This window comes from Mastomys coucha, chromosome X (genome assembly GCF_008632895.1).
Source record: "Mastomys coucha isolate ucsf_1 chromosome X, UCSF_Mcou_1, whole genome shotgun sequence".
NCBI classification, from domain to species: Eukaryota; Metazoa; Chordata; class Mammalia; order Rodentia; family Muridae; genus Mastomys; species Mastomys coucha.
The window spans coordinates 138,149,486-138,163,267 of NC_045030.1; the positions used below are offsets into that span (position 1 = coordinate 138,149,486).

General features: G+C 37.6%; 1 protein-coding gene across 1 annotated transcript; it reads left to right on the forward strand.

Annotated features, from left to right (window-relative positions):
- Positions 1–5,284: 5,284 nt before the first annotated feature.
- LOC116094950 (methyl-CpG-binding domain protein 3-like 2B) lies at positions 5,285–6,011 on the forward strand. The gene is given in 2 exon segments (XM_031376358.1): positions 5,285–5,946; positions 5,949–6,011. Coding segments are annotated over 2 exon segments (660 nt in total). The 5' UTR covers positions 5,285–5,349.
- Positions 6,012–13,782: the final 7,771 nt, after the last annotated feature.

Here is a 13,782-nt window from a genome sequence, read left to right on the forward strand (position 1 = left end):
CCAAGTGTACACACTATCTAAAATATCATTATACAATACATTTTAGCAGTGAAATGTGTTGGGTCTTGCATCAACTTTGTGTTTTAGATTAATTTTAAGAGAACCAAAAAATTGCGAACTTAATAGAGACCATTTCTGTATACAATTGACCCAGTTTCTTACACTATTACCACTTGTATCACAATTGTACATACATGCTTTACTCTCAGAAATCATTGTTCTTTGTTCTCAAGGTGTCAGACTCCCACTTTTTTGGTACTCAGGCCTTTTGGGCTGGACTAGAAACACATACAGCTTTTCTATCAGCTTACAGACAATAGATCACAGATCTTCTCAGCTTCTATAATCACATGAGCCAGTCCCTTATAAACGAAATAAAACTTTCTAAATACCTGTTTATAATCTCCTGGTTCTGTTTCAATGGAGAACTACTATGAATACAATATGTATTAATTACTGAAGGGTTACTGGGAATGAAAATGAAAAAAATACACTTTATACATGATAAAAAGTTATAATGAAACACATTAGAACAGTTGACATGCTAATAAAAAGTTTAAAGCAAACTAAAGAATTGGAAATAATGCATTTAATTTTTTTCTGTGAACATAAATACATAAATACAGAGACATAACACATGGCATATTTTGGTTTCTAATCTAAAGGTTGTTGAAGTGTCTTTAAATTTCATTCTAGACAAAGGTAATACATTAGCAATTACAATTTATTTTAATATTATTCTCTATAGTTAATCATTTGATATAATTAGTGTAGAGAATCGGTTATGTGGGAGGCTTTAAAATGCTTTTCTAGAGTTTTGGGTACCACATTCTCAGTAGGATTTTAGAAACATTTTGTCCTACACATTTACATAAATGGATATGATGCTTTTATGATGCCATTCATTTTTTTCTGTGGAGAAACTAACAACTCAAATAGAGAAGCTACAGAGGCATCAGTAAGAGGGCCACAGAACTTTAACAGCGCTCTCTTTGTTTTACTGTCATAGGGTGCCTCTTCCTAGGACAGTACTCACATAAAAATTTTGCCGCCATTTTTACATATTAGTAAGATAAAAGAATACAACATTGTAAAGTTCAGAATCCACATTTTGCTTTCCTTAATGTGTCTGGTAGTGTAACTCTGAAGGAGGCAATGGGATGGGAAGTTGTAGATGCTACCTTTGCTTCAGCTATGTACATGGGGAGAGAAATTTTAAGAATTAATACATACATAAATGAAAACAGTGTTAGCAACTGAGTCTCTTAGTTTGATCCTCTGTTTCATTTTTTTTTTCTGAAAAAATCCTGTGCTCCTCTATAGAAAGGAATACTATTGATTTATGGTTGATTCAGGATTTCAGAATGCTCTGCCAACTTTTTCATCTCTTAATAGCTTCATTATCAATGGTAATTATGTTTTTACAGTTGTATGAGTACTACTGACATTATATAAGTCAAAATAATAGCTTGCATTGCATAGCACTTTGTGGTTATCAAATTCTCTTATATATGTGTCTTCTTGTCATTCTGGCCTGGCCTTATTTATCCTGAAAGCAATGTCTGGAGGAAAGGCTTAGGTACACATACTTCAGTAGTAATTCCATGAAACAGGAGAAAGGCTTAGTAAAGTATCATTGGAAAAGAAGAAAATTAAATACTTCCAACATATTCTCATGTTGAGAATCTCTATGGATGGCTAAGCTAGTGAATAACCTAAAGGGATGTGTTTCAAACCTATTAGCCTAAATAAGAAGCATTTATATATCGGTTCTGGCTTCCATTTATCAAGGCTCGGCTGACAGACATCCAATGTAGTGATATTGCTGAAATCACAGGATGAAGACCAAGAGATGGCTACAGTGAGTTTGAGGTGAAGCACTGTTATCAAAATGGGTGGAAATGAAAAGTATATCATTTATGCATTATTTGCTAGACAATTATATCAGTTCTGTGGTTTAAAGTGACTTGAGAGCCAGCTTATGCATATCCTCATAGCAACACAGTGAAACATAGAAGTCATTATTATTAATCACATTTAGAAAGATAACTGTACAAATAATCAATATACTACTGTTACTATATGATTTGGCAACTTCCCCCTCCCAGTTTCTTTGTGTGGGAAAAAATGGGCTCAGCACCATTTATTCTATCCATTATGAAAATAAATGACTACCTTTCAAAATGTTTTGATATCCCAGAAGAATGCAGCTATGTAAATAAATTACTGATATCAGATTCTATTTGAAAACAAAATGAATCTTTTATCATTTTGAAGCATGGAATTATATATCAAGCAAAGTTGAAAAATACAGGGACCAATTTTATCTCTTATTCTTCATGCACATCTCCCACAATTTTAAAGAGTTTGGCGCTCCCCATGTATGCATAATTACACAAACTAATCATAAAATCCTGCATTTCAGAACATGCATAATGAGCCTCAAAAGTCAACAATGGACTAAAAATATTCATAAAAGATAATTTTTCTAATTTAAAAATTGATAATACACAGCTGCAACAAGGCCAACTACTGGTCAGTAGTCTTTGCCCATATCCCATTGGAATACTGTACCATGGAATTCTTTGAACAAAGCCATGTTGAAGCCTTACTTGTATCCTGAGCCATCTGAGACTCTATGCTATGCTTCTTGTTCAACATCACTCTTGTAAGAGAAGATTTCGTTCTGAAGGGACATTTGTGGATATGGATAGTATGAACATGAACTGGAAGGGTACTACTGGTTCATGATCTAGGCCTTGGGAAAGGTAATTTCCTTGAATAATTTATGTTTTCTCCCAATGAATTGATTAGTTTTTGATGTACTCAATTGAGCATTGGCCACAGCATGGATAATGAAAACCATGAAATCATGTTCAGACCATCACATTCACCTAAGAAATCAGGTTTGATTAAATTATGTATTTGGTTTTTGTCTTATTTTCATATATACAACTTCTAAAATAGTTGAAATCTCCAAAGCAACGTGCCTCTTAGAATATTAATGGGTAAATTGACAGCTGGATGCTATTAGGTAGCTTCAGAATGGGAGACAGTCACAGGAAGAACAAAGACATCACTAGACAGTGCCCAACGTCTGTGAAGGCAGACAATCTGCAGGTTAAGTTGGTCACCTCCAAAGAATAATTCAATCTTTGCAATAAAAATTCCATGAAACTTATATCATTTTGAATGTGAAATATCCTTCCTATCTTAGTCCCACTCACTAGAAAAATTTAAGATGTGGAGAATTTCTGGGCAAGGAGGATGACTCGGGATAGATAATGTTTTACAGTCTGGTTCTAGTTCTATTTAATTTCTTACCTGACTACAGATGCAGTGTGACCATTCAGACTAGTATTCCTGTTAACCATTCCTTCCCTGATGTGACAGATGCATATCTTCTAACTCTGATTCAGAATAAGGCCCTCCTCCCATATATTTCTTCTGATCTGATATTTTATCACAGCAACAAGAGAAGCAACTACTATAAAACCCAGAGTAGTGGAGCTTCAAGATAGCTGAACACATGGTCATTCATAAAAGATGGATCACCAGGAGAGAACAAGGAAACTAGGGGTTTTGTCCCCACACATCCCCCTTTGTATATTTCCAACTGTATCCTTTGTCCTTCCTCAAATCCTTTATAATAAGCCAGTAAGCATACTTTCCTGAGTCCTACAAAGCATTACACAATATTAATCAAAACCAAAGGAAGGGGTATAAGAACGCTGATTTATAATCAATCAGAAACATAGGTACAGCTTATGGTTCATGATTGGTATGTAAAATACTTTTGGCAGTCTTAGGGACTAAGACCACAATTTATGGGCTCTGCCGTTATATTCAGTTAAACCGAGCTGAATTGAGTTAGAGAACTCAGCTGGTATCTACCATAGAGCTGATTGCTTACCCTCTGGCAGGAAGAAATTCTCACATCTCTGGAGGCCATGAAAATGATCTGTGGTTTTGGAGTGTGAGAACAGAAGAAAAACTGTTTTGTCCAACACAGCAGGTCAAGGTAATCACACACAGAGAGACAACCTGAAGACTACATAAACATTTGGCAGCTCAGTTCCTTTTTCTCTTCCTCCCTCTCCCTTTCCTCTGCCACATATTCATCACACATGCATATTGTAAGATAGGTTCTACTCAAGGTACTCCACCTTTCACAACAATAAAGTTCTTTCTCACAATAATGATGCACAGTACATAATATTATCATATATTTTACTAATGAGAACCCTTACACTTGGGTAGATAAAATAAAGTGCCCAAACTCATCCATTGTCTTAATGTTTCTTTTGCTATGATAAAAAAAAATACCATGACCTAATACAACTTGTGGAGGAAAGAGTGTCTGCTCTCATTCAGATCACATTTCATCACTGAGTGAAGTCAGGGCAGGGACTTAAGGCAAGAACCTGGTGTTGAAACAGAAGCAGAAGCTATGGAGGAATGATGTTGAGTGGCTTGTTCTTCATGGCTTGTACAACCTCCTATTTTTTCCAACTTAGGATTGCACAGGAGTGCCACCAACCCCAGGCTGGGCCCACCAACATCAATCACTCATCAAGCAAATGCCATACAGACTTGCCTAAAACCAATCTGATGGAAGCATTTTCTCAGTTGAGATTCCTCTTCTCAAATAACTCTAGCCTATGCCAATTTGACAAGAAAGTCACTAGCACATCCTACGTATAAGTGTTTGAGTTATATTCAAATAAAACATTTATTCATACTCTTTAGGTAGTGTTCAGACTCTGGTGAAGAAAACTGTGGGGTTGTTATAGTTTTGAGGACCCAGATTTGTTCATATTTTCCTTATTGATATTATTATACATCCGTTGCAACTCTGATCCTTATATTATGGTCCTTGGACACAATACTTGGTTTGACCCTGTCTTGAAAACTTGTGCCTTGTTCAATATGCTAAACACTATAAACACAGTAGATATCACTAAATAGATATTACCCATACATTTATAGAAGAGACAAATATTCAAACTTGGCTATATATATATATATATATATATATATATATATATATATATATTCACTGACATTTTTTACATATAAAAATGAGTGAAATGGCTCTCTTCTTCCCAGCTTTCATTTATTGCCAGCACATCTGTTGGAATGTACTTCTACAGAAGACCAGATAAAACAACTAGCCTTGTGGGACTGAGCAACTACTAGATTCTTGGATTTCCAATTCACAGCTGACTGTTGTTGGGGAGTTGGACTACAGACTGAGGATTAGATCAGACTTTGCCATTAGGCAAATTGCAGCAACTCAAGTCTTGTCTGCATCTCTGTGGTGGAGCCTTTAGGACAAACTCTACAACCATGGAGGGGCCTTCAGGAAACTCAGTTTCAAGCCAGCCTTTGATAGGAAGACTCAGAAGAAGTATGATATCCAACAAATTACAGAATAGAAGACAGATCCAGGTTGCCAAACATAGAACTTCCAAAGATTCTAAGAGGTTGACCAGTTGCATCTTTCCACAGCCTGTGACCATAATAACTTCATACTCTGAGAATGAAACCAGGTACAGAAAAGAAGAAGCTAAGCTGAAAAAACCCAAGCAGCTGTGTGCATTGAACAGATTTCAGAAACATCAAGTTGGAGACAGTAAAGGGGATCTATCATGTCCATTGAAGCTTACAAACCCTGTAGAAAGAATTGCACTGGGTATGCAGGATGAAACCAATGACCAAAGCAGTGTTAAGGATCAGCTCCCTCCTGGAGAAGTCACCTCTGTCCATCCCCCATGCCTGGAAAAGACTGAACAAGAGGCTCTTCAGCTGTCACCATCTTTCTCCAGTCAAGGGGTAACAATGTTAGTGCCTCTTCATCTGTTACCATCTTACTGCATACAAAAAGTAACTATTGCAGACATCTTGAGTCAGACCTGGAAGGTAAAGAAAGCCAGGAAGAAACTGGCAGAGAAGCCTTGGAGGCAGATCGGCTTGCCAGGCAGACAGAGAACATGGGGGAGCAAAGATGAGTGGAAAACATGTGTTGAGGCCTCTGTAAATTCTTGAAGGAACTTTTATTTTTTTTTTTTTTTTTAGTTTTGGTTTTGGTTTTTCAAGACAAGGTTTCCAGATGTAATCCTGGTTGTCCTGGAACCCTATCTCTGCCTATGTCTCACCCAGCATTACTTGTATTTCCTTAAATAACAAGTTTAATATATCCAACTCACTCTTATAAACTTTTGGGAAGGCAAAAAAATATAAGTAGTAGTGTTTTAAATAATATTGTTTCCAGTTTGGATAGAAATGTTATGTAAGCGAACTTCTGTGAAAATATCCTTTTGGTAAGTTGTGATCCACAGTAGGACTCTAGGATACATTCAATAGCAACCCACAGAGCAAATGGAATGCCTTAATTTATAGAATTTAGATGAGAAGGTTCTATGTATTTAGCAGCTAGTTTTGTGAAGCTACTAGGTAGTTTAAAAAGCTTAATTTAGGCTAAGAAGGTCTTGTGGCCTTGAGGTCTTAAATGATTTCTGTTGCTCTCTGCCATGGGACTACTACTTGCTAGGTGTTTAGGTTTAAGCCTGGTCTTCTGATTGCCTCAGGCCCGGGAAGGGAGAGAAGCCTCAACAGGTATGCTAATCCACTTTTATGTCTTATCATTTAACAAGTAGATCTGTTTGTATTAAGTTTACTGGGAGAAGAGCTCTTTCCTCAAAATTGTACAATTTCAGGTTACAATTTTTTTAAAATTTGGTGATTATTGGAGTCTCACTATGTGGGTCAGGTAGGCCTTAAATTTGATCCTCCCAGTATAGCCTGATGAATGTTATGACTACTGGCAAGAATCCCAATACCCAATTGTAGTTATTTTTATTCACTTTCAGTCTATAAGAATAATCTAGTCTGAAGGGTTATTTAGTGTTTTATACTAAGTATTTAAGTTGTTAACACTATTAATGAACAGTAACCCATGTGCTATAGCTTTCTTCACCATTGTCTTGGGACTTGTTTGTTTTTGTGAAACTCTGTTGCAATCCTAAACTATCAATCAAGGTTTTTATTTAAAAAAAAAAAAATGAGTGAAATGAGCCAGGCAGTAGCGGCACATGTTTTTAATCCCAGTACTTGGGAAGCAGAGGCAGGTGGATTTCTGAGTTGATGCCAGCCTGGTCTACAGAGTGAGTTCCAGGACAGCCAGGGCTACACAGAGAAATCCTGTCTCAAAAAAACAAAAAAACAAACAAACAAACAAAAAACAGTCAAATGATCTCCAGTTGTGATAAGAATTGTGAGACAAATAGGGTTTTGTGTAGCAAAAAAATATACAATTTAGACAGAGTCAACACCTCTTTGATACTTTGAATACATGTCTACCAAAAAGGCCTATCCCTAATATACTTGATAGCTACTTCTATGGGAAGTTGTAAAATCATCAAGAGATTGAAACCAGTAAAACACTTTGGTGTTTGTTAGGTTAACTTCGGAGATGACATTTGAACCACAGGTGCTTCTTCTCTCACTTTTTTGCCCTAGTCATAAGAGGAATGAATTTGTGGCACAGTATTCTATGGGTATTCTGTCTTGGCACAGACCAAAGGCAAAAGGGCAAACCAACCATTGTCTGAAACTTTTAAAGTTATGAGCCAAAACAAAAATGTTATCATAGATAGTTATGATGGAAAGATAGGTAGGCACAAGCTACATAAAAATCCAGAGAAATAATAATCCACACAGAGTTAGTTAGGTGGGGAGGTGTTGTGAGATGGGGCCAGTTCAGCCAATGGAAAAGACCCATGTGCCTTGAGTTTAGTGAACAAAACATTGATGGGGGAAAAAGACTGGAAATTCCGTGGCTGTTTTTGAAAGTTTGACTTCATTTAATTCATTCATGTAATCATGGAATTGCCTTCCATTTTAAGTAGGGAAATCATGTCAGCTGACACACATTGTGTATAATTATTCTGACTCCTGATGGAGAACTGATTTCCACAAGAAAAAAGCAGAGGCAGGAAGATCAGTAAAGAGTGCTTCATGGTTTTCAAATAAGAGCTGATAAACTGGAATTCTGGGGAAGAGTGGAAGGAGACATGGAATTGGTGAGGGATGCTGAGAACCAGTATGTTTTGTGATGGTGGAACTGATAAGATGTGTTGAAAAGGAAGGCAGGAAGAAGAGTGATCAAGGGTGATTCCCAGGCCTTGGCCTGAGCAGCTAAAGGAACTAGCTGCATTTAACATCATTAATGCAGCAGTAAATAAAATAATATAGAGTACTACTTTGAGATTTTTCCTTACCCTGGTTAGCATGGTTCAGATTTAAACAAACAGTATGCCAAGGTCTGGCATGGAGGTGGGGAGAGAGTATGCTTCTTCACTGCTGGAGTAAATACAAAGCCATTACAGAAACCAATATGGAGGTTCCTCTAAAATCTGAAAACAAATCTACCACATGACCCAGCTCAAACACTCGAACACAAATCCAAAGGACTTCATATCCTAGTGTGGAAATGCCTGCTTGTTCATGTTCATTGCCTCTCTATACAGAATAGCCAAGACATGAAAAGAACTTAGATATCCACCAGCTAAATTATGGATAACAAAAATACAGTATATTTTTCAAAATGGAAAATGATTCTGCTATTTTAAAAAATGAAGTTTGCCTGTAAACTGGTGGAACTGAAAGTATGAACTCTCTGTAAATTGGACCCAGAAAGACAAATGTCACATGTTTTCTCTCACTTGTAGATGTTGGCTTTGAATCTTCAGATATGTTTATTTTGTTTGAATCCTCATAAAGATCAGGAAATTACTAGAGGGCCATGAGTGGGCAGCTTTAAAGGGAATAGTCATGGAATGTACTGGAATAATGGGTTAAGAGAAAACAAATGGAAAAGAATGGGTTAATCTTGGGTGGCAGAGGGAATAGACAGCAGGGAAGAGAAGGGAATATGAGGAAACATAAATATCATTAAAAATCTTTTGAAAAAGTAACACAGAAACCTACCTTTTGATTACTGTAAAAGCTTCCTAAGATGTGTGTGTGTGTGTGTGTGTGTGAGAGAGAGAGAGAGAGAGAGAGAGAGAGAAAGAGAGAGAGAGAGAGAGAGAGAGAGAAAGAGAGAGAGAGAGAGATCTGTGTAATGCATATATCAAAAGTGTTACAATTGAGTGACCCTATAACAAAGCAACATTTTTTACACCAGCATCACAGACTAACAAATAAAATGTCCACTACTATGAATGGGTTACTTCTTTTGGAGTTTTTGGTTAGTGAGGACCCATAGACCCCCAAACTTATAAGCCATTGCCAGTGCTATTGATTACTTTCAGAGCTAGATGGTAAGACCCTCCTGCTGAAGTCATCAAATACTTAAGTTATATAACATGAAGAATCATGCTGATAATGACTTAAAGTGTCTCGGCTATTGGTGAACTTTGAGAATACTAGAAAGTGCTAAGGATGCTATCAGAGAACAAAAGTAGCTGTCAATGTAATCATCAATTTTAGCCAGCTGCAAACCCTGTGAGCTACAACAATTACAGGCCTGGCAAGACATCCCTATTGGTCCAATAATTGCATGGACCTCCTGGGAGTAACTCATCAATATCTTATTGAACTCAAGTCCTGATCTACAAGATGAAATCCATATTTGGCACAATTATCAGGCCAAGACCCTGTGGTGACACAGGTCATAGCCCTAGGTGAGAAGACACTACTGTTAGTTTGCTAAATCATTTTCTAAAAAATACATATATCAAAAGAGTTAAAATTGAGTTACCCTAAGACAGGCCAACAATTTCCTGACCAGTATCACAGACTAACAAATAAAAAGCTCACTACTAGGAATGGTAAAGCAATTCCTAATGACTTATTATTATCCATAAAATGTGGAATATTGGCATATAAACAGCACACATTCTACTTTATACTTCAAATCATCCCTAGATTACTCATACATAATAAAACATAAGGCTATATAAACAGCTTTTATCGTTTAGGCATTTAGCACCTATATATCTAGAAATGGGCCATATTCATTCAAAATAAAGCTTTCATCTTTCAAAGGCCTATGAAACTTGTTATCCAGTCACATCTGCTTCTTCCATGTTCCTTTTTCTGTGCCTTTTGGGGCCAAGAGATCTACACACCTTAACCCTGATGATTGTGACGGACCCTACTTCTTGTTCTAATACTGTAAAGTAGTCAAAATGGCTAAAACTTTACATGGGTATATCTGAACCATGATCAGGCTGGAAACTGCCAGCTGTTGGATACAGCAATAGAGAGAAAGTAGAATGCATGCACAGATGCCAAATTTGATCACAGTTCTTGAAAGTAAGGCAGCTCATTGCTTATGTACAAACCTGAAGTTATTTTCAAGGGCTTTGAATTCTAGGAAATATAGTCAGAAACCTTCTAACCCAATTGTAATGTATAATTATGTTCACATAGGTTAAAACAAGTGCTCATTGTTTCAGTGGCACCAACAGGATTCCACAAGAAGTTGATGCCTTAAAGTTGAGCCTATATTAACACAAAATTCAGTCATAATGCCATTAGAAGATACCTTTACTAAACTTTATATCAGAAATGTACTGATATGCCTGGACCAGTCACATGGCTGTTGTTCCTTTAGAGCCAGGCTACTGCTTTCCTTAACATTTGGTTGAATTTACACAGGACAAACATTATGTCACTCAATACAAATAGCAATTTGCAGCATGTTCTCATACCCATTGGTCTATCTCTTAACCCCAGTCAAGAACTGCATTTTTCAATTGTGTTGCGATATAGTAAATGACTATTTTATATATACTTTATTTTGGTTAACTCTCACCAAAATAACTACTTAGAATGTGAGATGTGGCTACTGATGGAATATTGGCATAACTACAACTGTCATAACCAGTCAATTTTTGGTTAAATGTAAAGCCTGCTTCACAGGGTCAAATTCATGCCTGGTACTGTAAACTTGGTCAAAAGCCCACTACGGCGGAGGTCATAGGCCCTAAGGAAAAATCCACTATTGTTTTGCTAAATGTCATCATATTGTCAAACTGTCTTCTAAATCCAAAATTCTATGCAACTCTTTTTTTTCCCCTCAAGACAGGGTTTCTCTGTATATCCCTGGCTGTCCTGGAACTCAGTCTGTAGACCAGGCTGGCCTCAAACTCAGAAATCCGCCTGCCTCTGCCTCCCAAGTGCTAGGATTAAAGGCATGCACCACCACTGTCCAGCTACTATGCAACTCTTAGTGATGCTCAGAGAAGCTCCTTCTAGCAGTGGGCAATAATTAATGCAGACACTCATAACTGGTCAAGGTCCTGAGAATACATGACTATTGACTATTAAGCTCTGAACTGTGCATCAAAAATTACACTCCTTTCCTAGGGGCAAGGGATACCATAAAAGATCGTGCAGAATCAAGAGCCAGAAGATGGGCAGACATGTTTCTAAGTACTACCTTCTGGACAAACGTGGCCATTGTATGTATGAACTCACAGCAGTATCTAAGCAACACCAACATGCCAGACAAAAATCCGTGATGAAATAGTAGAATCTCACTAGGCCCCACCCATTGCTGAGGAGTTGCTGGCAGTTGATAACTGCTGGGGAAGGAAGAGTCATTTTTTTTTCTTTGGGTGGGACTGTAAATTGGAATTATGAGCAAAATAAACCCTATTTCCCTTAAGGCACTTTGTCCGACTATTTTGTCAACAGAGAAAAAAACTAAGAAACGTCCCTTCTTCCATCTTGAAGTCAATTCTTGCTCATTCCTACTTATATACTTTGGCTTATACCTTAGCTCCTTAGCTACAACCTAGAACACATTTTCCTGATCCTACACAAAGACATTTTGTGGCATTGCTTCTCTTACGTGTAAATTTGACCATTTTATTGTCTACCTTTAACTCTGTCTTCCCCACATTAAAACTTTACTCTCCATATCATGAATATTAATAAATACTTTTGAAGGAATCATAGATATTTGACAGCTTTTCCAAATAAGATACTGAAATCAAGACTGAAATGCATGACTATTTAACCCCACCCCCAACCTCCTGGCCCTAGTATAATCAGACTTCTACTGTTCTGACTTGCTGATTAAAATGAGTCTGTTGAGTTTTGAACTATGAAAGCCACTAATATAGACCATTCATTCCAACATTTGTGAACAGATTATGTAGCCAGTACTTGACTGATCACTCCAATGGGCAATAAACAGAAAGAAATCTCTGGGTGTTGAGATTATTGGGCATTTTTATATACTAAGGATTTGGAAACACACACTCAATGAGGAAGAAATTTCTGGTAATCACAGTAAAAATAACTTGTCACCAAGTATTAGATGCACTGAGATGGTCAAGGATCTGGCTCTCCATCACTGTTCTCTCACAATGTAGGACATAAGACTGAAGGAAATACTGACCTCATTTGACCAATGCCTCTCCTCTTAGCAATTCCTTATCATTATTGACTCACTGCCAAGACTCCAGAACAATGGCTATATTTTCTTGAACCTTTAAATCATAGCAGCCAGAGTAGAGTATCAGGCAGATCATTTTTATTTTAGTGCATCAGGCTATACTGTGGGTTACTAGCATTTCTGTGTCTGCTAACAAAGTCTACATAATGTCTTCAACCTGACCCTCCAGGCATCTACCTAGAGGCTGACCTAGCAGCCTCAGAAGACTGCTATTTTTGTAATCTTGAACACCAAACACACGAAGTAAAGTGTCCTGCTGCTGCCACCACCACCAGGCAATACTGAATCATGTGTAGAAGTCACTTCCCCAGGATTCTGGCTAAGAATAAGATAAACTCAAAATAACCCACACTATCCCCAGTGGACCTTACTGCCTGCCACCTACCCCCCCCCTGCTTATTTCTGCCTATGATTGGCTGAAGTACACAACTGGTCCTTGATCCCTGAAATAGCACTGACAATAGAAATAAATCAACTTGGTGGGTTAGAGTTTACCAAAGCAGAAGAATGAGATGCTTAATCACTCTGCCACTTAGCTGTACTCCAATGTTCTAATATGAGTTCTGGGGTGGGGGGCGGTTATGAGCTGCCAAGCTTCAGGTGGATGGCACGTTCATTTGAATAATGAGGATAGAGAATAGGTCAGGAAAGAGCTAGGCTTAGTAACAGGCACAAAGTAAAGAGGATCATGGTCACAAACTGGGAACTCTGCTCATATATTCAGGTCTCTGGTCTTTACACATACATAAACATTTTGAAACTCACTGGATGAACAACAGCCATGACACGCATACCTAACTAATGGAAAACAGAGAGCACTAAGGGTTGATGGTTGTCTCTCACCATAAAAAGTATGGCCCCATGGCACCTTCTCCAGAGACAGGGACAGTCCTTCACCATAAGTGACTACAAAGAAGGAGGTAAAAGCACTGGTACTAAGTCGCCTCTTTCCTGATGAGTAATCTCAGATAGAACTGAGGATCCCCATTGACAACTACCTCAATCTTTCTCAACGCTCATCTCAGAAGAGGCATTTACCTTTCACTTAGCAATGGATGATAGAAACACATATGGATTAAGTTCTTGTGTCTACTTAGCAAAAAGATATGAGGTACTGCTTTCCTCTCAACACTAGAAGAATTATTGATAGCATGGAGTAGGGGGTGTATGCATTTGTAACACGAACAGTCTTTCAGAAGAGTAGATGTTAACTTGTTACTCTTAAAAGGTGACATGTGACAGCTCTTGATAAGTAAGTGTTCATTTGCCCCTCAACCCTGATAAATCTCACCCTGTGCTTTTCCTAC